Below are 25,793 nucleotides of genomic sequence, written 5' to 3'. Positions count from 1 at the left end.
AACCCGTTTATTAAACAGGTCGGGTTCGTGTTAGGGGTATGCAAACCCGCCAACCCGCCTGACCCGTTTAATAAACGGGTTAGGCGGGTGGGTCAACCTGCCAACCCGACCCGCCAACCTGACCCACGAACCTGAGAACCCATTTACACGACCCGACCCAACCCATTTATTAAATGAGTTGGCGGGTCGTGTCGGGTTACCCGTTTATTAAACGGGCCGGGTTCATGTTTGCCACAGCCGACCCGTTTAATAAACGGGTCGAGTTCGGGTTTAGGTATGCTTACCTGCCAACCCGTCGGGTTGACCTGCCAACCCGACACGATTGCCACCCCTACTTATTACTAGGGATGCAACTGGTCCGGGTCTTATCAAAAGTGATTTTGAATTGAGTCTAAAAGTCAGAACCAAGCCCGACCCAATCTCTTTCAGGTTTGGGTTTGTGTACACCTGGACCTATATGGGTTAATGGGCCAGGTATAATTTGTTTGGGTCTTTAATAGACAAGCTTTAATGTGAGTCGGCCTCGGGTCTAGGTATGGGTGAAAAAAGTAGACCCATATGGGTTAAAGGGTTCAGGTATTATTGGTTCGGGTCTTAAAAGGTTCGGGTGTCAGTTCGGGTCTTGATATGATTGGTACTCTAGACCTAATTACTCATCAATAAAAAAAATATGTAAATTAATAGAATCAACTATGCTAACAAACAAATCAAAAGCTTATTAACTATTCTCAATAATGTCAAATTCTAAATATAAAAAAAGAATGTTTTTTTGCCAACCAATAATTTCAAGTTGAGAGAGAGAGGGAGTGAGGTGTTCTGTTTTCTGATGATACAAAATCCCATAAAAACATGATATAAACAACATAATAAACCGTCCTAGTTGGAGCAAACTTCTTGAGGTCATGTGCATATTATTGATGATGTGGGAACGCATATGCATATTCCTGCATGGGTAAATGTGTATAGAAACTTCTATTGAGGTATGTTATATTTTATTAACTATTATAATTTGGACACTTTGAATATAAGTAGCACTTTAATATTTTAAATAATTTAAACCACTACTATATCTATATCTAGAAAAGGTTGTTGAAAATACATGTACATACACGTACATCTATGTGAATTTATATTTAACTTATTGTATATTAATATTTTATTGACTAATATGAGCAACACTCTCCTGCCTATTAAGGGTGTCAATGTGTCGGGTTTGGTTTGGATTCATATAAAACTAGACCCAAACCTGATTGAAATTATGGTACCGGGTCCATACTCAAGTCTAATCGAACCCATCATAAGAGAAACCATACCTGAATCCTATAAAGATTACATGAACCAGACCTCAATCATACTAGATAAAATAATAATTATTAATATTTTTACATTGAAAATTTGTGGATCTTAATCAAAACTTAGGTCGGGCCCGAGTTTGGTATGAAAATTCACAAACCATACCCGGCTCCATGTATTGGACTCGGATTCTACTTATTTATCACCAAACCCCCATCTAGGGATGGTAGTGGATCGGAAAACAGGGCCCCTCTCCGCCTCGCCTAGTGTGGACTGAGATGGAAGACATGATATGGGGATGGAGGTAGGAATGAAAGTTAAAACCAAACCCGTGCGGTGACAGAGGCGGGGATGGACTTACGCTTTTCCCAGCTCCACCCCCATCCTAATCTTCGTTAGTAAAATAACTAAAATACCTTTAGGGATGGCAATGAATCGAAGAAAAACAGAGCCCTGCCCTACCTCGCACCGTTTGAACCAGGGATGGAAGACATAAAATGGGGATGGAGGTGAGAATAGCGGTTAAAATCAAAACCAGTATGAATGTATGCCATAATTTAAATGCAATATTTACACTTTAAACAGCTATTTGTCACAAAAAAAAGTGTGTTTTTATTTTTAAATATTTTTATATATTTTAATTTATTTGTTATTGTGGAGATTTTGCCAAAAAAAACTGAGAGATTTATGAAAAAATTTCAAATTCTCAAGAGTTTTTGAAAAACTAAATTTTGCCATTTTAAACTTTTGTCGCTACGATAGGAATCCCATCTTTATAACGCGTGAATAAAACAAAAAACCCTGACAGGCTAACATATCATACCTCTCTCTCTCTCTTAGCAAATTTAAAAAGTAGTCCACAAGGGCTTCGCTCATCTGGTAGGTGTGACTTGTGAATGTCACTAAGTTGACGAGACATCACAAGTTCAAAACCCACGGGTGGCACTCTAAAGAAAAATGGTGTTTTACTGGCGCAAAGATTGCGCTAGTAAAATCCTTTATTGGAGCAAACCATGTGCCAGTAGATGCGCCGATAAAAGTCTCGTCCGTAAAGCATTCGCCAGTAAAAAAAAAATCAGTAGCGCAATTTTATGCCAGTGAAACTGATTCTTCCGACACAGATCTACGATAGTGAATCTGTTTCATTGGCGCAGTTAGCGTGAGTGTATCTTTGTTTCACTGGTGCAAACTCACTACAAGAAAATGGGGTTTTACTGGTGCAGAAATTGAGCCAGTAAAAGCCTTTACTGGCACAAATCATGTGCCAGTAGATGCACCAATAAAAGTTGTGAAATTTACATTCCCCAGTGAAAAAAAAATTCACTGGCTCAATTTTGCGCCAGTGAAACCGGTTCTACTGGCACAGTTAGCACCAGTGAATCTCTGTTTCACTGGCACAAACTCGCGACAGAGAATAGGTTCTCACTGGCACTAATTTGCGCCAGTGAAACAACAAAACTATGGTTTTACTGACGCACAGTTGCACCCGTGAAGAGTTTTCACTGACACTAAGATAGCATCAGTGAATAGGTTTTCACTGGCACAAGTCTGTGCCATTGAATATAGTTTTACTGACACATAATTGTGCCAGTAAAAACAGATTCACTGGCATAGATATGCACCAGTGAAACTATTTTTACTGGCACAGATTTGCACATTTTTTCAGTGAAACTGTATTTTTTCTGCTTATTATGTGTCACAAATATAGAAAATACAAAAATGAATAAAATTCTGCAGCAATTTCAGTGAAATGAATAACTAATGTTACAAATAATGTGTGGAAAATATTACAATTTCATTGAATGGAAAAAAGTTAATACTCGCATGATTCCAAGTTCTATAATTTACACCAACTTGGAAGTTAATTTACACAATCATTTATGATACTTCATGGGAGCATTTGGGAGGAATCTGCTACCAACTTTAAAAGAGGGGAGTGAAAAAAAAACAAGAGTCCTATACTTTCTGCAACAAAGTCATAACAATTTGCAACATTTAGTCGAATGTTTAATCATATAAGAATACAGGAGCATCTTAGGACCACTATTTCATTCAGAAAACTGTAAACCAATATACCATTGAACCACATAAGTAATAGGATTTCTCCATCTCATCTTTGGACAGATCTGGATCTCCAAATCCTGGATATGTAGAAATTGTGTTGGAATCCTTCGAGAATTCTATAAATAAAGGTTTGGTCTCCCTTCTAACATATGGAATTTGATATTTAAAAGCGCCCACACTCTGCCAAAATCCGTACTCATCTAGATATAGTATGATAGCTTAGCTAAGCCCACTTAGCCTAACCTAGGATCCAGATCTCCTATCTCACCCACTTTTGGAGTTTGTGCCTAGTCAAAGTGTTGCCCGAATTTCACCACGCTTGTTATCATAGGAAAATGCTACCTAACCGATGTAAGATTTGACTTTCCTTTTGTATTTATTTCATTCATTTATACTTATGGATTTTCTTATTTTTTTCATATTTGTTCATGTTTTTATGTTTTTATATTTTTGTTAAGCCTCGGTGGTGGCTCACACCATCAAGCTCGTTTCTTTGGTACGCCCACTTACAAACTGAAGCCTGTGCTGAAGATTTTAAACTCCTGGTGCAACTGGTCCCAGCTTGACAAAGGAGGAAAGACGCACCTTAAAAAGAAAACTCACAACTCTCACTCAAATCTCAAGTCATGTCCTTATGATCATTTCCAAAGGTTCTTGGAGCCATGTCCTTATGATCATTGTTGGCTCCATTCAATAGGGTATCTCTCCCTAGTAACTTTCACCCTGATAGCTAGACTCAACATTTTGGGCAACCTCCATGTCAACTGACCCTCCAACTAAGCTCAAAACTGCTTCACCTCCTTGGTTAACCACTCGTGAAGGAGATGAGGGATTTTTTCTCTCATGATGAATAGCTTTTCTCTTCTCTTGCATTCAATTCAATGAAGTATTATTGATTGCCTTCTCTTTAAAGACCAACCTTCTCTCTTGACTCTTCTGATAAGGGGTCATTGTTGAGAGCAGGTTGTATGTTCCCCCTGGAACACGGGGCCGCGTGTTGGCGGGTCCGAAATGAGTGCCACGTTGGCACTCATTCGTCAGTTTGGGTGTGTATGAAGGAATATTGTGGATCCCAAGATATTCCTCCGTACATAACTCCCGAATGAGTGCCAATGTGGCACTCATTCGGACCCCCCGAACATGCGGGCCCGTGTTCGCGGGGGGAACATACAACCTGCTCGCGTCATTGCTCCCTTATCCGTCCTCTTCATTATCTCATCTTTTCCCCCAAACTTTCCTCCACTTCATGCACACTAAATCTATTGGCACTCTCAACTTTGGTTTTTAGGAGTAGGCTCTGCTCGAGTGCTTGACAACTTTAACTTCCACCCACTCATCCTTAGACAGGGAGTCCTTTTTTATTGTTGCTTTAAGATGAGGGGAGTAGGCAGCGTTGTGGTATGTCGATCCACAGATGCTGCAAAATCTTGTCCCTCAAAGACTATATTTTGTTCAAAAGATCTGCCTTTTAAAATGGCATTTTCTCCACCTAAAGAAAAAGGTTAAACTTCAGTAGTAACTCTACCTTTATCCTAGCAAACGCCAGCCTTTCCTAATTCAAAGCAATTAAATCTATTTGCAACAGTTGGCCCTTGAGCCTTTTTGCCACCTTGTTGAAAAAATCCCTCGTCCATAGCAGTGGCGGAGCCAGGGGTGGGCGGTCGCCCACCCCAGAATTAGAAACCGAGTCGAAATATGATATGACTTGGGTCTTCTTCTTCATTCCCCACGATTTGGAGGTTGCATTCTTTCCTTGCGAATGCTTGTCGAAGAAGATCAGAGCAGGGTTGGGCATGAGTGGAGATCACGCCTCCCTGCGATACAGAGTTGCTCTGCCTCGATGCTGTGGCGAGGACCGTCCTCTCTGAGAGAGAGCTGAGGAGGCACCTCAGTTGGAAGACCTTCGGCTTGCTGCGGGATCACCACAGAGAAGGAGGTGGCTCAACTACCGAAACAGGCTTTCGATCTCGATGCATGATCTTCACCACCATGGAAGCTTCGTGCCACTGCGCCACCGACAGAGGTCGATGATCACCACCCGAAGTCTGCCCACCCAACAAAAAACTTTTGGCTCCGCCACTGGTCCATAGCTCAGGTGATAATCCTGGGAGGTGCAACCAAAGTGGAACTGCGAGATCCTCTTCTAGCTTTATGGCCATTCCAGGTTTCTACTTGTTGACAGGAAGGGTGCACCTAGCCACCTTCCAAGCCCCCCTTTTTCATCACTAGTCTCATATCTTCTTCATTAACAACCCCCCTCCAATGATAGAGAACTTCATATCGGAGATAGATGGCCGGGTTCGAGCCGAGCTTGAACAACCTATACCCGGGATCGGCTCGAGCAAAGCTCCACCCCGATTGAGCTGAACACATTTATAAAAACTTTTCAATGTTTTTTTTTTAATGTGTCAAAAGCATGTTTTGAAAGAAACATAAGTGGTGGGATTTGAACCCAGGCCACTTTAAAATAGTCCAAAGACTTACCCACTAAGGTAACACCTCTTTTTGTATTTTCATAAAAAAAAAACAATATACATATATAAAATGTAATTTCTTGATATAACTATGTGAATCTAGCTTAATTGGGTTTGTTGAGCCTAACCGAGCTGGACTACCTATTCAAACTCGGCTCATTTATGTGTACAGAGCTTAAACCTTTGTTCAAGCTTGACCCATTTATTATTTGAATGAGCTTGAGCTCGTAGAGCCTGAGCTTGGCTTGTGCATCTCTAGATGGCCATAGGTTGAGAACCTTTGGTAAGCAAACTTGTATTCCAAGTGCTTGTTATCCTCTCCACCAGTAGCGAAGCCTGCGAGGGGGGAGGGTCCATCAGTAGGGATTTAGCATTTGGGAACAAGTGTCAGCCATAATAACTATTGTTTCCTCCTCATCCCCTTCAGGCCAAATATCCAAACGTAGGGGATCCTCTGCTCCTCAGCCCCAATAACCTGCACCTAGGGATGGCAGTGGATTGGGGGGTGGGGGGGGGGGGGGGGGCAGGGGACAAGGTCTCCACCCCCGCCCTGTTTCAAAATCCGAACCTTCATCCCCGCACGGAGATGGATTTTAACCTCCACCTTCATCCCTGTTTCATGTCCTCCATCCCCAGTCCAAACGGGGGCGAGGCGGGGTGGGCCCCATTTTCTCTTAGTCTATAGTCATCCCTTAAAGGATTGGGGACGGGGCGGGGATTGGGATGGGGATGGGTTAGGGTGGGAAAAAGCGTAAGTCCATTCCTGGACGGGGATAGATTTTAACCTTCATCTCCGCCTCCATCCTTGTTTCATGCCCTTCATCCCCGGTTCAAGCGGGGAGAGGCGGGGTGGAGCCATCAAGCCCCTGGTCACCCATCAGAGGGGGTCGCCAATCTCCTATGAAACGTTCGTTGAAACAAAAGGTCGAACAGATGGTGGGTGACCTAGAAGAGGAAAATCAGCGAACAATAATTTTGAATGTTTCTTTTATTTTCTTGTCTACCATATCATATCATATCATGGCCAAGCTTTATCCTTAGGCATGTAAACGGGTTGAATTTGGTTCGGGTCTAAACATCGGCCTGACCGGATTTTGCATAATCAGATTCAGATGAAAAAACCTAAAACCGAACTCAATATCCAAGTAGCTTAAATGGCTAATGGATTGATAGTTGCATATATTCAGGTTCGGACCTATCTTGGATTCGGATTTGAATGTAATACTCATACCAAATTTGAATCTGATTATTAATCTGATCCAACTTCTGCTTCTGACTCCGACTAAACAGATTCGGTTTCAGTTGGATATTCAACCTGAACCCTAACCATTTCACGTTCCCATTTGTCCTACAATAGGTTTTTAGCTTTTTAGTTTTTACCCATTTTTTCTTGTTGGATCAAGTAGCTTAGAATCTTGGATTTGAACTGGATCCACCGAAAGAACCCAGTGTGATCCAGATCAGGATGCACTCTTAGAAAATGAACATCCGACCTGTTTCGCTCCCTACCGAGACTTCGGCAGTGTTGTCAGAATGGTATCGGACCCTGAATCAATTTTCAAATCGATTCGGGGAAGCAGCCTATTCCGATTCTGAATCGAGCCAGTTTTAACCAGCAGACGGCAATTGTCAGGACAAATATTAAGATAATATTAAAAACATTAAAAAGTATTTTTGAAGTTTATTTAAAAATAAGCAGAATCACTTCAGTTTTGTATGATTTTTCCGATACGATACGAGTCGGCCGATTCATGCCGATTCGCAACGATGCTGACAATATTGGACTTCGGCACAGTCTTCGAAGATTAGGAAAAGTAGAAAATATCCGACCCGAACCCGAACCCGAACCCGCACCGGTTCCCATACAGTCTGGTCCACATATAAAAGACCAAGTCCACCCATCTCTTTCTGTTTCCCATTCCCATCTCTCTTTCGAGGAAGATCAGCGTCCCTGCTGCCTCCCTGCACCAACGCCCCCTCTTCGCCTTCCCTTCTAAACCCTAGCCCTAATCTTTTCCTGAGAACCCATCCTCTATTCTTCCTACACACTCACCCGGATCCCTTCCCTCTAGGGCTTTGCAGGCCCCCGCGAAGATGTCCAGCTCCTTGGACATGACCCTCGACGACCTGATCAAGAGCAACAAGAAGCCCACGGCTGGAGGCGGCGGCGGTGGCGGATCGAGAGGAAGGGGCCGCGGAGTTGCGGGCTCCGGTCCTGGCCCTGCCCGCCGATTCCCCAATCGCGCTGCCAATCGGGTGAACCCGTATTCGGCCGGAAAGGTGACTTCTTCTTCCTCTCAGGGCCTTCTTTTTTTTGTTAGGGTTTTCATCGTATGCGTCTTCCTTTTTTGGTGTTTCTGTCGGTATCTTTGCCATGCACATCTTTGTTTTTTTTTTTTTTTTGTTCCCCTTCTTTCTTTCTTTTTTCATGTGCCTTTCACTAGGGTTAGGTTTTTCTGAATCTTTTCTTTTTTCGGGTTGTTGTTGTTTTTTGGTGGAGCAGCCTATCCCGGCGGCCCCTGAAACGACGTGGCAGCATGACGTGTTCACGGATCAGGTAGCGGCGTACCCAGGCCTGATGGCGAGGTCGATCGAGACGGGGACAAAGCTTTACATATCGAATTTGGATTATGGTGTTTCAAATGAAGATATTAAGGTTCTTTCTTTGTATTCCTTTTTTCTAATCAGTTCGCTTTCCTGTTTTTCTCCCTTTTTACTGTAACTGCATATTGTATATAGCGCAGTATGACCTTCGTGATAAATACATGAATCTTAATATAAATTGTTATTTGATTTCTTAATTTGTATGTTCAAAATTCCATCTTTGATTGGGTGGCGATGGGATAAAACCTAAATTGATTTTATTAAGGTGTATTTTTCAGCAATACAATGAAAAGTCCAATTCTGCAGCTGGTATTTTGGAATTTTTTAGATTAGTTTTGGTTGGTTAGTGTGGAATCAATGCTAAAATGTGTTGATGTGGATGAAAAAACCTTATCATTCCTCCATCTAGGCCAATTGGAAATTTGGGCTCATTTCTTGTGTTTATTTTGTGATTTGATGGATGGGCGTGGGACTTGACAAGTTTTGTTCAGTTGAATTAAATAATTCCAGTATTCTCCGGCCATCAAGCACAGAAATTATATTGTTCTCTTGTGGTTTGGGTGGATATGTGCGCTGGATTTAGCTAAAGTTCACTTGGTTGGTATGGATAACGTTGCATGCTTAACCATTTAGCTTATCCCCAGAATTTGTTCTTTTCTCTGGAGTTCAATTATTTTTTATGGTGGATATTTGTTGGAGCGGAGGCTTGGTGGAGATTGAGATTTCCATATTGTTTGACCATTGAGAATCTTTGGTTATGGATCAACTTGGCCTATGGCATCTGTTTTTCAGTTTTGTTTTGTATGAATGGAATATGAAAAGGCTAGATGGTGGAGTTGGTAGAAATTGGTCTAGGTGTTTGTGCTGGAATCACGTCTATCACATTTCTGGGAATGCTTAAGGATTTGTTAATGAATAACATTTTGGTGACTCATTAAACAGGTTTCTTGAGTGATATGAGGAGCTGGGCATTCGAATTGTTGATGAGTGAGGATAGTTAGTTGGTATAAATGGGCTGAATGTACCAGGTGGAGGATGGATCTTTCAAATGTATTGTCTTGACAAACAATATGGGGGTTTTGTGTCTATCTGTGATGCATACACGTGCATATGTGTGCAGGGTTAATCTAAATCTAAACCTTTTATATTAATGGTAGCAAGGTTCAACTCATGGAAACCATAAAAAAAAGACCTTATAAGTGGTGGCAAGTTTGAAATATGTAGCTATTTTGTAGAGTAAAAAAAATTACTTGTCATACCCGTTGTGCTTTTGAAAATAATCTTTTTCTTTTTCCTTTAAAACAAAAGGCTTAACATACCCTTAGAAGTAATTGTTAGTTTTAAAACTTCCACCATTTTGATGCGTCTTCTGGTAATTTGCATCCATTGAATGCTGCTAATTTTATTTAAAGGGTTAATGTTTGGAATTAAATCTAAGGGTTAATGTGATTCAAACCTTAGATATAGTAAAAACTAGTGTTGTAAGTATCGTACTGTACATACGATAGTGTACGATACATATCGTTACTTTTGGGTTTTGCGATACTATTGTACCTGTTTCAGCTGTATCGTACGATGCACCTTCAGTTCACTTTAAAAAGGCTGAAAGTTACTTTTTCATTTTGGGTTTTAAATACCTTTTGAGAGCCAACTTCTCCATTTGTCTAGAGGCCATTAGAAGTGCATTTCCACCATTTTTTCACCCGAAAAGTGGGTTAAGGTAAAAAAAGTGCATTTCCACCATTTTTCCACTAAGAAAAAAGGGTTAAGTTCAAAATTTTTTATTATGAGTAAAATTACAAAACTACTTTCCAAGAATTTTTTTGCCTCGCGCCCCCCTACACCCCCCGCTAACTTACCATGGAGTTGGATCAACGAACATTAAAAATTTATATCAAGGTAGAAATCAGGCTTCACACTCTTCAAACAAAGATGGCATAAGATGATCCGGCATGATAATGGGGCACTCAAGTAATGAGTGAAAATCAAGTGCAACTATTGTTATAATATTTTTGTTTATATAGTATGAAAGTATGAGTCTTGTGGCATGTTATTAATTTCAAAATATTTAATATTTTGCATTGTTCTTGTGAGATAGTTGATGTTTGATGATGTCTTATTCTGCTCGTAGAGGCATAAATGCTTCATATGTGATTTTATGGTTGTATTTTGTGCAATTCATCATTGTTTCATGTGATGTGATTTTTCAGAATGTTTGCTAATTTTTTCTGATTTTTTGGATTTTTTGAAATTTTTAATTAAAAATTTATGATATTTTACGATACGATACGTTCTTAATTTGGGCCCGACCAATACTGGTAATGATACAATACTTACAACCTTGGTAAAAACTGTAAAATTAAAGCCATTTCATGATCTTTTAATATAATTGTAGTTTCTAAATGTTCATTTCCCAGTTCCCACAAAAGGACACTTTTTTCCCCAACTTTCCAAAAAAGGTGAAATTTTCTTTTCCTTTTTTGTCTTTCAAGGTTTGATAAAAAAAAGATGTAGTGGAGTTTTGGTACCTATAGCACAGCAAAAGATGCAGGCCAAGAAGATATAACTTGGACTTTCTCAACACCATCCAATTGGAGTAATGGTGGCTGGATAATGTATTGAAACCTTTTTAGTTCCTAGTTGTTTCTCTTGTAGAATCATTGGTTGTTTCTTTTGGTTCCTGGTTGCTGGATAATGTATATGTGTTCAGGTTTATATGTTTGTTGGTTCTTAAAAAAATTTAGAATTTACTGCATAGTGAGGCTTCCCCTAGTCCATGGGTGGAGTGGATGGTTCTTTTCATTGTAACAAATTTATGCAGGATTTTGAGCTCCTCAATGTTAATGTGGAAACTTCAGGAACAAGTTTACTGTGTAAAATTGTTACTATTGATACTTCCTATTGAATGTTTCTTTGAATTATGCAACAGGGCCCTTTTTAGATTTCATGTTGCATCAACAATTTGCTGAAGTGCTTTTATATTTTGCTATGATGTGGGGCCGGACACATCACATGGCAGTTCTTGGTCAAATTATCAATATAGTTGACTGTTTGGACCAAAACTGCTATCGTCATCTGCTTCCTGTTTTGTAGTATTGATTGTTTATACTTGGTTTTATTGTTTGGTGGTGTTACTCATTGCCTCTTGCTACTAGGTTTCATGTTGTTTTAATGCCATTATTACAAATTTTGTGTCAGGAATTTTGTTGGCAAAGCGACCCTTGTGATAAATTTAAATTTTGTTTTTTTAAATATGAGGAAATATCAGCATATACAATTTAACAACAACAACAACAACTACGCCTTCATCCCAAAACAATTGGGGTCAGCGATATGAACCAAACAAGAAATTCATTTTGGGTCTTCCACATGAATCCTTTTCCTCCAATCATTTCTATCCAATGCCATGTCCTCGGTGAGGTTCAAAGCATTCATATCCTTTCCTATCATCTCCATCCAAGTCTTCCTAGGCCTACCCCGACCTCTTTTAACTAATATATTTTCCCATTTCTCCAACCTTCTAACTGGAGCATCATTAGGCCTTCGCCGAATATGTCCAAACCACCGTAAACGATTCTCTCGCATCTTATTTTCAATGGGTGCAACACCTACCTTCTTACGCATCTCCTCGTTCCGAATCTTATCTTTTATTGTATTTTCACACATCCATCTAAGCATCCGCATCTCAGCTACACTCATTTTTTGAATATGATGTCTCTTGGCAGCCCAACATTCCGTACCATATAGTAAAGCGGGTCTAATAGTCGTCCTATAAAACTTTCCCTTCAACCGCAATGGCATTTTACGATCGCACAACACTCCAGTTGCACTTTTCCATTTCATCCACCCAACCTTTATCCTATGATTTACATCTCCATCAATTTCTCCATACTTTTGAATGATGGATCCCAAATATTTGAAATAATCATTCACCGGTATTTCTTTCTCACCAAGCTTCACTACACTCCCATCACTACTTCGTTGCTTACTAAACCGACATTCCATATATTCAGTCTTACTCTTACTCAACTTAAAACCTCTAGCTTCCAATGTCTGTCTCCATAATTCTAACTTAGCATTAACCCCAGCTCTAGACTCATCAATCAAAACAATATCATCAGCAAACAACATACACCACGGTACATTTTCTTGAATTGATCTCGTAAGCTCATCCATCACTATCACAAATAGGAAAGGGCTTAAAGCAGATCCTTGATGTAACCCAACCGATATCGGAAAATTGGTTGTCACCCCTCCACAAGTGCGGACATTGGTTACTACTCCTTCATACATATCTTTAATTATACTAATGTACTTTAGGGAAACACCTTTCTTCATCATTGTCCACCAGAGAACGTCCCTAGGTACTCTATCGTATGCCTTCTCTAAATCAATAAAAACCATATGCAAATCTTTGTTCCTCTTTCTATATCTTTCAATAAGTTGTCTAAGAAGATGTATAGCTTCCATAGTTGATCTTCCAGGCATAAAACCAAATTGATTCTCCGATAATCATGACAACCTTCCTCAACCTAGACTCAATCACCCTCTCCCAAAGTTTCATAGTATGACTCATGAGTTTTATACCACGATAGTTTGTGCAATCTTGTATATCACCCTTATTCTTATATAAAGGCACCAAAGTACTCTTCCTCCACTCATTAGGCATCTTATTTGTTCGCCAAATCAAGTTAAAAAGATTTGTCAACCATTCTAAACCTTTCTCTCCCAAGCATTTCCAAGCCTCGATAGGTATACCATCTGGTCCAACTGCCCTTCTAGATTTCATTTTCTTCAAAGCCTTTGCAATTTCTTTCTTTTGAATCTTGCGCATGAAGTCACGATTTATCTCATGAAAAGGAATTGAGAAGTCTCCAAGATCTTGAGCATGACTATCATTAAATAGCTTATCAAAATAATCTTTCCATCTCTCCTTAATCTCCTCATCTTTAACTAAAACCCTTTGCGTTTCATCTTTGATACATCTAACCATACCCAAATCCCTCGATTTCCTATCTCTCATCTTTGCAAGCCTATAAATATCCTTCTCGCCTTCTTTGGTATCCAACTTGTCATAAACCTCCTTATATACCTTAGCCCTCACGTTTCGAATTACTTTTTTAGCTTCCTTCTTTGCTATCATATACTTCTCCAAATTCTCATTATCACGACTCTTACTTAGATTTCTATAACACTCTCTTTTAACCTTAATAGCTAATTTGACATCCTCGTTCCACCATGATGTATCCTTACCTAGTGGTGCACCGCCTTTAGACTCACCCAATATCTCCTTAGCCACTTTTCTCATGCCACCCGCTATCTTATTCCACATTGATTCTGAATCCTCCTCGGGACACCAATCAACTTCCTTAACTACCTGCTCTACAAACATTCCTTGTTTAGCTCCTTTCAGTGCCCACCACTTAATTCTAGGATCTATCCTATGTCTATCCCTTTTGCGGCATTGTCTAATTCTAAGATCTAAAATTAAGACTCTATGTTGTGTAGCTACACTTTCTCCCGGTATAACCTTACAATCGATGCAACAACCCCTATCTCTCTTTCTAAGTAGGAAAAAATCTATCTGACTCGTATTAACCCCACTTTTAAATGTTACTAGGTGAGACTCCCTCTTCCTAAACCAAGTGTTTGCTAAGATCATATCATAGGACAAACAAAAATCTAAAATCCTTTCTCCACTTTCATTTCTTTCTCCTATACCATAGCCTCCATGGATACTCTCAAATCCATCTCTACTAATGCCTACATGTCCATTAAGGTCACCGCCGATGAAAAGCTTTTCTCCATAAGATATCCCTTGTACTACTCCATCTAAATCTTAAGATTTAGGAAAATATATAAAATCATAAAGAAAATGTCCGTTATATTCATTTAAGGCACCAAGATCTACCCCATGTTATATACTTAAATGTTGAAAGTTCTAATCAAGCCATGCTTTTTTGGATGCATCTATGGTGCATTGGAACCGCCTTGCTAGTGTACTTTGTTGATGAGTACCTAAGTTCGTATTGGTTCGAGTCTTGGACATAACCCAAGGCTTCCAAGTTCTGACTTCTGAGATCATTTTACCATCTATTTTACTTTTTCCAAAATGATCATGCAGTTCAGATCTATCACTTGTTTCTGTTTAGTTGAACCTTGCTCTCACATTCACATTTATAATGAAGCACTACTATGTGACCAGGAACGTTAGGATCCCTAACTTTGTTGTATATGTGACAGGAACTTTTCTCAGAGGTGGGTGATTTGAAACGATTCTCTGTCCACTATGATAGGAGTGGCAGGTCAAAGGTATGCATCTTTCATAATGTATCTTTGAATTTATGTGAGTTGCAAGTTGTGGTAATGATGATGAAAATCTATTTTTTTAGGGTACAGCTGAAGTTGTGTTTTCACGGAGATCGGATGCTACAGCAGCTGTTAAGCGGTACAATAATGTGCAGCTTGATGGAAAGCCAATGAAAATAGAGATCGTTGGGACCAATCTGTCAACAACTGCTTCGATACCACAGGTTACAAATGGCTTACTCACTATCCCAAATGGCATTCCAAAGAGGTACCATTTGTCTCTTTTAGCAACCTAGATCTGGTTTCCTTGTTTCCAAATACAAATACCTTTGGTGACAAATAATGCTTTTAGGATTACTCATATTAGACCGTGCAGATTGTAGGTTTAAAAGGGAATCTGGGAGGAAAATTTTCAGTATATATAAATTGATATTTTGATATTGTTTTATGATTGGCCTTCTTTTCATAATTTATTATTATGTCTACCATTTACTTCAGTGTCAACATCAGTCTTTTCTTTTTCTTTTTGTTTTGCTTGTGCTTTTATAGTGGTTGATAACTGATTGAGAAGTGAATACCCACATGGAACAGGAGATTTTGTGGAACCTTAGGGAATGATCTAATATTTGAGAAGTCCTAAATTTTTGTGCAACCTGCAAAACATTTATGGATTTTTTCCCATTGGATGTTCTAAGCCTAATTAGCATATCATATGGAGCATGTAGTGCACATTGTCATGTGTCAATGGGATAATGTTTGCTACCCCAATTAGTAAGGAACCCTTTGGTGAAACACTCTTTTTTTGGCACATATGACCCTCCAGATGTGACTTACATGTTAGTTTAGTAGAAACCGAGATCATGTTTTTTTCGATATGTATGTCAGATTTTCTGTGAGTTGAGAAATCAATGGCCTAATGTACCGATTTTCATCCCTCATAATATCACAATTTTACGTCAAAAAAACATGATTCAAGGGCCTATGCCTGCTATTTTGACCTTGCTGAACACATCTATGGGGTCAGATCTGGTTAAGATAATCTTCTCTTATGAGTTCCAACTGGGGCCTTTCTCACCGACAAGGGTAACCAATATCAACCTGTGTGACACTCTACATGGGATGGCTGTGTACTTTGCAATTGGTTACGGGTTAGATGGTACTTAATCCTACATATTATGTTTGGAATCTTTGGATAAATATGGGAGATCACCAACTTATTAAGAAGACAAGCAGATGACAGTGTTGGGAAAACTCACAATTATGAAGATCCTCTTGCATATTTGTTTAGCTTTTGTCTTTAAATCAAACAAAAACCATCTTCCTATATTCTCCTATTATTTTGCGATGACTGGTGGCTGTTGTAGCCAAATAGTCCATCACCATGATGAAGCCTAATTAATTTTTCTCGACTAAAGAGTAAAGACTTATTGGCAGTTAGTCCCTCATTCCATAGAATCCTGTTTAAATAACACATTCATTTAGGGTGTGTTTGATTACCTCGGGTATAAGATCTACCCCCAACTTCAAATCTGTGGATTTGGGGTTGGGGTTGGGGGGGGGGGGGGGCTTGAGATCCTCCATTTGTATGGAGGTTGGATCAAGGCATGGGCCCCACGCCTCAAACCACAAAACCTCAGTTCTCCTCAGAGAATGTAATCAAACACACCCTTACTGTCTTCATATATTGAAGAGCTCCGAATCAGAAAGAAAAGGCAACTCAAAAGAGAAACTGGAAGTGTCAATTTAATTGATTAATTCTGTGAAAAGTTGTGGTAGCACATTATGTGCTCCCCCGAATTTATGTTCATGATACTGTTAGAAATGGGTTTTTATGAACTCTGCTACACTAGAACTTTCATGTTGCCAATTTTTCTCAAAGAAATGGGACTATGTTTATATATTTACTTTTCAAATATTTTGTCTAGGACCTATTTAAGGTTGACATTTTTTAAAGCAAATTTATTATGGTTTATATTAATTTTAAAAATAATATGAATATCTTGTTTGGCTATAAGGTTGTTTAGGTTTTTTTTTGGATTAAGCATGGTTATGTGCATTTAGGAATATTATATGAGATATTAGAAAGAAAAAAGGGCATGTTGTTGACTATGCCTGGCATAGGTTTGGTTGGTCATATGTATGAGTTATTCCCAAATATGGACATGTCCAGGGTTCGTGTGCATGTTATGTGTTAAATTGACATAAGATGTGCACACTAAGGGGACGTTCCGTTCGTTCCCACATAATTTCTTTCTCAGGGGAACCTGAGAAAGCGATTCTAAAAGCCCGAAATCTCATGTTTAACCGAACATGAGATTTCAGGCAGCCTGTGATTTCCCTGGGATTTGGAATCAGAATGATTTGAAATCATTCTGATTCCAAATCCCGTCGAGTTGAGGCACCCGAACCTACCCTAACTTAATGTGTGTTGTTGCCAAGAATAAAGTTTGAAAAACATTTCTTGCATGTCTGATGAGTTTCCTGTTATAGAATTGCATCACTTCACGTTTTTTATACTTGTTTAAGCTGTAGTTCTGTAAGCATGCAACCTGATTTGCTTGGCCAAAATTAGAGGCCATGATTGTGCTTCCTGGTTGTGTTTGTTGATTTTGTTCTTGGATAGCAAATGAAGCCTTATAATCAGGAAGCATAATCTGGTGTACTTCAATTAAGCTGTTTGTTTCCAATGCTCATCCAATTCTTTTGCTGAAGAAAACGTCAGTGACTCTCATGCATGTTAGAGACTCTTAGGCACTGTTTGCATCATTGGATGCCGGCTACTTGGTCGCCTATGTCCCGGATGCAAGAGTTGGACCTTCCCCCATCTGACTCTTGCTTCTCATGAAAATGGGACAAATGCGTGGGCCAGGACATATTTTATAGCCGCCACATGCTTCTTGCGAACATGGGATGCATAAGCAAACAACCCAAAATAGGTGCAAGATACGTCAGTGGCCACTAAGGCCAAATACAAGCCACTATGGGCAAAAACACAAGCCACCAAGGGCAAATATAAAAATGTGTGGGGCATGATATATTTTATAGCCGTCACATGTTTCTTGCCAACATGGGATGTGTAAGCAAACAACCCAAAATAGGTACGTGATATGTCAATGGGCACTAAGGCCAAATACAAGCCATTATGTGCAAAAACACAAGCCACTAAGGGCAAATACAAATGCACTAAGGCACAAGAGAACACAATATAAAAAATATAGATTTTATTAATAAAATGCTCACAATCAAGCATTCATTTCAATGGGCAAGATGCCCATATATACACTTACAATAGAGAGTAGAGAAGGAAGCACTAGCCGTTAGGCATGTGTTAGACTAGCCATTAGGCATTCCTAATGGCTAGTTCTCAACAGCTAGAACTGCAAAACAATAAAAAAACAAAGAAAACAAAAAATAAGTATTGGAAAATATACACACTATATCACAGGGATTCTGCTAGCAGGGTGCCGCACCCGTGTCGACGCGACTCGACGAGAGTGCGGTCAACGCACCTAGGGTCATTTTGATCCAATTCTCAGACTTAAAAAAAATTTGCCAAGAAATTTTTTTTTGCCCGATATGTGATATAGAGCAAGATGGACCCGAATCCATACCCTGTGACCCAAGCAGGGGACCGGATCTACACTATGGGGATCCAACCTAGATAATGGTTCCAAGGCGTGGAGGAGAGGCCCCGTTGCATACCTATTCCAGGCGAGCACAGAGAGTACATGATGGAATGCCCCAGATCCAGCAGCACACAGGAGTGGTATCGGGTCCGGGATCGGACCCGAGACCCGGACTCAACTGAAGCCTTTAAAAGATCCTCTTAGGGTTGCGTGCGGCTACACATCATATTGAAAATTTACTGCAGCCTGTTTTTTTTTCTGTTCTTTGTTTCTATTGGTTCACTGCAGTCTTTTATCTCTTTCACGTTATTTTTTTGTTGATTCTCCTTACATCCAATCACTATTTACCAGTCTGATTATCTTCTCAACATTGTAGTTTCTTTTTTATCAGTCCTTTTAAATAAACATTGATCGGATCAATTGATCCGACCTTTTTATTCTGCCTTCCCTTGGTTATTTTTGTTGTCGCACAACTGTTCGGCACCAGAAGACCCACGACAGCGTCTGGTCTGTATGTGGGTGGTTTGCTTTTTCCTATTGCTGCATCAAGGAGCAACAGCGTGAGCACCAGTTATCGAAAGAGCACTGCAACCCTCCCTGCATCAAATGGTATAAGAGCACCGGGCATCCTCCGTTGCCGGCAGCATGCCACCAAACGTGACGAACGATCCAGCGAAGGGAAAGGAGCAGGAGGACAATGATAACGACGGTCAAATGTCGCGTATGATGGAGATGATGACCCGAATGAACAAAAATTTGCTGCCTGTCAGCCGAGACGTGGCCAACATGTCGAAACGACTCGATGGGGTTGAAACTTGGATCGCGGTCATCGAGTCGCGGATGGAGCCCCACACGGCGACCCCACGTCAAAGGGGTTCGGGAGTGGTCAACAAAACTATCGTTCTCATTGAAGCTGCGACAATCGACGTACACCAGCAGATCTGTCAGCCTGTCTGTGCCATCACCGCGACCTCGGTACCTCCTCAACACCCTGAACCGACTGTGGTTCGCACAGTCGATCCACCTCCGATGAATCTTGGCAGCTGACACCGATTTGCCCCGGCGTCGTGGGTCGACCCGGGCCTGCTGGGCCCCAGCGTCACGCTTGGTCCAGTCGCAGGCCAAGGTTCGTGGACTTGGGCCACTGGAACCCTGTCGCCAGCCAGACCTGGCCAGCAGGGCCCCAATATCATGGTGGGTCCTTCCCTGCCATAGGCCGGGTCGGGACTACACGACCCAGCCTTGTCGGCTCGACCCGGGAAGGGCCCCCCTTTTCTTCCTGAGTCCGTGCGTGGATGCCCTGTGGCAGCACCTCTGCGAGCGGGAGTAGGTGGGTCCCACTACATTGGGCCGAATCCGAGAGGGTCCGTGTTTGAGTTCATTTCAGCAGGGCCCAAACCAGGTTCTCGGGAACCATTTTTCAGGTTCTAGGGAATGGGTCCGAGCCCCGAACCCCATCACCCGACTTACCTAGTTGGGTTTGGTTCGCTGTTCGCCCCAAACCAGACCCAACCCGTTAGTTTTGACCCACAAAATGGATCTCGTACCGACCCAAACCCATATTGGACCGAGCTCCAGTTTGAATTTGAGCCGAGTCAAAACCAGACCCATAATCATATGGATCGAGTTTAGACCAAGCCTTTTATCCCCACAACTCGATCATCGATCCAACCTATCAAAATCTTGGTCCGACGAGTAGTTTAGGACTTGACCCGATCCAGATCCAATCGGGTAATTCATCCCAGTACCCTTACCAGTCCCAAGCTTTTAACCCAACCCAAATCCAGAATCCAGTACCAAACCCAATCCACTGCCCCTACCTTAATCCAACCCATAACCCAGACCTGCGCTATCCAGTTCCTACCCACCTAGAGCCCGAGACCCGGCAGCTCCATCCCCCTTACCTTAGACCTCCTGTCATACTGGTACCACAACGCCGGCCACAGATGGCTCCCTCCCACCCACGGGCCAGCCAGACCGAGGCAGATTCAGTAGGGACCGACGCCACCAGAGGGTCGACAACAGGTCGTCGAAATCCGCCAACCCCAGCAGCCAGGCGAACAGGACCACGGAGATGAAGCAGTGTGGGATGATAACACCTTCTTGAACGAGCATCCTACAAGAATGGTGAAGGCTCGACTGCAGAGAGCACAAAAGCGCCCCTCCACGTATGGGGTGAAGTTGGAGCTTCCAGAGTTCGCAGGTCGGTTCAATGCGGAGCAGTTCTTCGATTGGTCATATATCGTTCAGTTCTTCTTCGACTACCACGATGTCGTCGAGCACCATCATGTCTCCCTAGCCTCTTACCCGGTTGAGAGGCCTAGCACAGACATGGTGGGTTGAACTGCAGAGGTCGAGGGAGCGGCAGGGATTAGAGCACGTACAAACTTGGGAAGAGATGCGGCAGTTGATGCAGTTTAAGTTCGTGCCGTTAGATCACGTCGAGAGAGCCTACAAGGAGTACCTGACCTTGCGTCAAGGCACCAATACTGTGGCGGATTACACTGCTGAGTTTCATCGTCTTTCCCTACGAGTGCATATCGAGGATACTGCCCACCAGCAGTTCACGAGTTATATTTTTGGTCTCCGTCCTATTATTTCTGATGACTTTAGTTGTATCACAGTCGAGTCATTAGATCAGGCAATTAGTTATGCCATGAATGTGGAGGAGAAACTGAAAAGGAGGCAGGAACATAGGACATCCCGTAGTGATCAGTCTAGTCAACCCAAGTCGAGTTTCCCAACCAGGGGAGCGAGCTCCCCTAGGAAAGAAGACTCAAAGTCCACCCCTAGAGTTGACCACTTGACCCTAGCAAACCCGATCAGTCTCGACCCGCGTACCACACCCGATCCAAAGGTAAGCCCGGTGAGTCTACCGTTCGTTGTTTTAGGTGTCAAGAGTTAAATCATATTGCGTCCAAGTGTCCCACCATGAGTAAGAACACCCATATAGCAGAGGGCATTGTTGAGTCTACGTCCGATAATGAGGGTGAATCGCCTGTTGGGGGGAGATGAAAGTCGTAGAGTTCGATGGCATCATAAAAAATTTGTTAACCATCCGTGATGTTTTGACCACATCTCGAGAGTCGGCACCGAAAAAATAGTTGCAGAATAATATTTTTAGAACTCGGTGCAACTGTGAGGGGGCGCGCGTGTGATGTTATCATTGATACTGGGGCGTGTGAGAATATGGTATCCGATAGTGTTGTATCCACCTTGAACCTAAAAACGAAAAAATTGTCCCATCTTTATAAAATGACATGGTTCAAGAAAGGGAACGAGGTACCCATCACCATGTGTTGTCTAGTTCGGTTCTCCATGGGGAGCATTACCACGCTGAAGTGTGGCCCCTATGAGTGCGTGTCACATCCTTTTGGGACGTCCCTAGCAGTTTGACCGTAAGACCATCCATGATGGCCGTCGGAATACATACACCTTTGCCTTTAAGGATCATAAGATAGTTCTTCTTCCCACCAAGGAGACCGGGTTTCCCCGGCTCGCGCGCCTATTTGATCGGTCTTACCTCCCTGAGCAGCCCAACAATTGGCACTTTTCTCCTATATTTAATGTGTCTGATCTAAATGCTTACTGTGGAGACAACAAGTCGTCAGAGCCGACTTCTTCCCAACCAGGGGAGAATGATGCAGAGCAGGATGAACTCAGATCCATTTAGCGTGACCCAAGCAGGGGACCGGATCTACACTATGGGGATCAAACCCAAGTAGTGGATCCAACCCAGATAATGGTTCCAAGACGTGGGGGAGAGGCCCCGCTGTGTACCTATTCCAGGCGAGCACATAGGACGGAATGCCCCAGATCCAGCAGCACACAGGAGTGGTCCGGGACCGGACCCGAGACCCGGACCCAGCTGAAGCCTTTAAAAGATCCTCTTAGGGTTGTGTGCTGCTACACAGCATATTGGAAATTTACTGCAGCCTGTTTTTTTTCTGTTCTTTGTTTCTATTGGTTCACTGCAGTCTTTTGTCTCTTTCATGTTATTTCTTTGTTGATTCTCCTTACATCCAATCACTATTTACCAGTCTGATTATATTCTGAACACTGTAGTTTCTTTTTTATCAGTCCTTTTAAATAAACGTTGATCGGATCAATTGATATGACCTTTTTATTCTGCCTTTCCTTGGTTATTTTTGCTGTCGCACAACTGTTCGGCACCAAAAGACCCACGACAGCGTCCGGCCTGTACGTGGGTGGTTTGCTTTTTCCTGTTGCTGCATCAAGGAGCAACAGCGTGAGCACCAGTTATCGAAAGAGCAGTGCAACCCTCCCTGCATCAATATGTCACAGGGATTCTCCAACTAGGTGTCGCGCCCGTGTCGCACCCGCACCCGATGCGGTCAACCTGACCCTGAGTGCAGTCAACGCACCCAGGGTCATTTATGTCCAACTTTTGGACTTTATATATATATATATATATATATATATATATATATATATATATATATATATATATATATATATATATATATATATTTTTTTATATTTTTGCCGCACCTCCGCACCCAGGTTTTTTGAAAGTGCCCCCCCCCCCCCCCCCCCTGCACCCGTACCCATGTGACATAGTATACACATATATTTATATGCACACACACACAAATATAAGTATAATATTTAACAGGATGACCCTAAAGTGGGTCAGACTTGTCCATTGGACGTGTGTGTCCTATCAATCAAACGGTTCTCTAAGTTCTAGTTTCCAAATAATTGGTCAGTCAGTCACAACTGTAACGATAACACTGTTCATTTGCTAACAACTGTAGCAGAAATACTAATTCTGCTGCTTGATCAAAATTGCACTCAAATCAGCTTAAATGAACTGAAGCATGTTCCATAATTCCCTTCTCACTAGAGTTATGCAAGTTGAGTGGACTTGAAGAACCTATTTGGGTCTCTTCTTGGAAAAAAGGCATTTTAGTTAACTCAAGCCATGCATCTGTATATGTGCATGCAGCTTTGTGCAACAGCAGCCTTTGCTCTTGAGCAAAGCCTTTCACAAATCACGTCCCTTTTTTGTTAGTTATCTTCTTTGTATTATGAATATTATTTGAACCTTCTTAACTTATTGTTCTATAATGAGAGATTTTAAGGTTACTAATTAACGCTTGGTGCTTATGATCTAACAGCAACAAAGGAAGAGTTGCTGCTGTTTCACGTCTCCGAGGTGGCGGTGGTCGTGGATTGGGTAGAGGGCGAGGAAGGGGTAGAGGACATGGTGAACGTGTATCTGCTGAAGAACTTGATGCAGACCTGGATAAATACCACACGGAGGCAATGCAGATAAATTGAAGTGTGTTTGCCTGGCTTCTGATGCCTTAGGGCTTGCTCAAAGATACTCATCTGAATATTATGTATTTTTACCATCATGCTACACTTTCTAGAGGGGGGAAGCTAAGGGGTCTTGTTACTGGACAATGGGGCTTGAAAATTGTTCTTGCCGTTCATTCCATTGCTTCTGACATGGTATTAAGGCTATTAGTGAACGGTTTGAGTGCTGGACCAGACTGGTTAGCTTGATTTCCCTTTTATTTTTATTTTGAATTCTTGAACACGGAGTCCTGAGTTGAAGTCTCCACATTTTCCTTGTTCGCTGGACCCCTTTCTAAAAGCGGTGTGGTGGGAAAAGTCAGATGCACGACCAGTGGAGCTGTCTCTTCAATATGACAGCTTACTGATCAAGGCATGCTGAAGAGCAAAGAGACCCTTCTTGTGTAATCAGTGGATGATCACATTGAAGGTATTGTTCATTTTCTCCTTAATCTCTGCCCTCTGTTCTGATAATGTAGTTTTTTGTAGAATGCGATGGTTTTGATTTGCAGTTTGGACTTTGGAGGCTGACGTGAATGTGCAGAAAGGCTCTCTTTATATCTCATCTTTCATTATCATTCTGAATCTCTGATTACTGGAAGTTCTTGCAGATCTTGCATTTTTGGTTTCCTTCTCATGAATGTCAGTTTAGTAATAAATTGTGGAGGGGGGTGGATGGCTGGTTTTCTGGTGGTACACTATTTTAGCTGAGAGGTCTCAGGTTCAAATCCATGGCAGGGTATCCCCAATTTTACCTAGAAAAAGGAACCATACATGATTCCTCATTGTGATTTTCTTCTTGATTCAGTTTGATTGCTTGAATAGCCTAGTAGGCTGCCTACTAAGCTGGATTTGCGGCCATGCACCATAGCTTTGGATGCGGCAGTGACTTGCAGTTTATCTAGAATTATAGTTGACATCATGGGGCAATGAGTTCAATTTGGTTTACTGATAGGCACTTATGAAATGAATTCTTTCTTGGGCGCTGGCTAGTGAGAGTGATACAGACTTCAGAAGAAAAATCAATCAGGTAGCATGTTGGCTGTTGAGGTTTTATTAGATGGTCTGAGCTGTGGCATCTTAAATTGGCGCTGAATTATTTTGCTGGTGAGAAATGTATAGAAACACCGCTTTTGGTTGTCTCTCTTATTTTTTTGGTGAGAGATGGAGCTAATCATTGTGTATGGTGGTTGGTTTGTTGAATATGCAGGAAACTTGATCTGTATAGATAAGTGAGCATGGAAAACCATTTCAGTCTTCTTGAATGTGTTGCATTTTGTGAGTTCTCAAATTCTTTTTCTGAATCGATCTTGGGGGCCTGTTTTGAATCAAAGATCATCAGGCTTGTGCTACAGTTCCAGAAAAAATAGCTGCCAATGTATCAGAGTTTTATACTCGTAGTTACAGCATCATAGCCTCTGTTTTTTGCGTACCTGTTCATATGCTTGGATGCAACTCGAGTTTTGTGTATATCTGCTTGCAGTTTAAGTCGGCCTTCTTCTAAGCCACTGAACGCAGCTTTGCTTCAATGCTCCCAAATGGAGATTGGTTCCATGCAGAAAATGACGATATCAATTTTCGGTATAATTTATAGTGAAATACATTTATTCTGTTTTTGCACATCTGACCTTCCATATGTGATATACATGTTTGGTTTAGTTTGAAAGTGGCGCTCTTGAATCATGTTTTTCCGATGTCTCAGATTTTGTCGGAGTTGAATGGCTTATAATGATTTTGTAGTTTTCAATCTTCAAAAAAATATATTTTTATTTAGAAAAATACAGTTAAGGGTTTTTTTTTCAAGAATGCAATTTAAGGTTGATTTTTACTAATTTGACCATGTTACATCCATAGGGTAGATTTGGTCAAAACAGGGCCAGGGTAGCCATTATTTCTTTTCTGCAAAAAGTTAATTAAGTTATTCTTAATAGAATGGATACAACTGTGACTATCAGCAGGCGAGGGTCTCACCTTAACTTAAGTACAAAAACAGATGAAGCTCATCCTTTTTTTTTGTCTTTTGTTTCTTCAAATCGAGTCAGATTGGGCCTCATCTTGGACACTAAGCCCCATAAGTGATTGGCTCAACAATCAAAGTTTT

The 25,793-nt window shown here is 41.3% G+C and overlaps 1 protein-coding gene across 5 annotated transcripts; it reads left to right on the top strand.

Moving 5' to 3' along the window:
- Positions 1 to 7,760: 7,760 nt before the first annotated feature.
- LOC149823358 (THO complex subunit 4B-like) lies at positions 7,761 to 25,273 on the top strand. 5 transcript variants are annotated; one of them, XM_090018800.1, is made up of 8 exons: positions 7,761 to 8,111; positions 8,335 to 8,487; positions 14,679 to 14,747; positions 14,828 to 15,012; positions 23,512 to 24,122; positions 24,304 to 24,406; positions 24,501 to 24,799; positions 24,903 to 25,273. In XM_090018800.1, exons 1-5 carry the CDS (start codon positions 7,926 to 7,928, stop codon positions 23,672 to 23,674), a joined length of 756 nt encoding a protein of 251 aa, XP_089874926.1. In that variant the 5' UTR covers positions 7,761 to 7,925; the 3' UTR covers positions 23,675 to 24,122; positions 24,304 to 24,406; positions 24,501 to 24,799; positions 24,903 to 25,273. The 5 variants fall into 5 exon arrangements, with proteins under 5 accessions (XP_089874926.1, XP_089874927.1, XP_089874924.1 ...); XM_090018801.1 differs by lacking the exon at positions 24,304 to 24,406; XM_090018798.1 differs by having other exon boundaries at positions 24,304 to 24,799.
- Positions 25,274 to 25,793: the final 520 nt, after the last annotated feature.

This window comes from Nuphar pumila, chromosome 10, assembly GCF_984573655.1.
Source record: "Nuphar pumila chromosome 10, dmNupPumi1.hap1.1, whole genome shotgun sequence".
In the NCBI taxonomy this organism is placed as follows: domain Eukaryota; kingdom Viridiplantae; phylum Streptophyta; class Magnoliopsida; order Nymphaeales; family Nymphaeaceae; genus Nuphar; species Nuphar pumila.
Note: the sequence above shows the minus strand (reverse complement) of the source record. Positions and strands in the feature narration are given on the sequence as shown.

Coding starts and splice junctions, on each gene's coding strand:
- LOC149823358 (XM_090018801.1), top strand. CDS start 7,926: ATGTCCAGCTCCTTGGACATGACCCTCGACGACCTGATCAAGAGCAAC. Junction 8,112..8,334: donor ACCCGTATTCGGCCGGAAAG/GTGACTTCTTCT, acceptor TTGGTGGAGCAG/CCTATCCCGGCGGCCCCTGA. Junction 15,013..23,511: donor CCAAATGGCATTCCAAAGAG/GTACCATTTGTC, acceptor ATGATCTAACAG/CAACAAAGGAAGAGTTGCTG.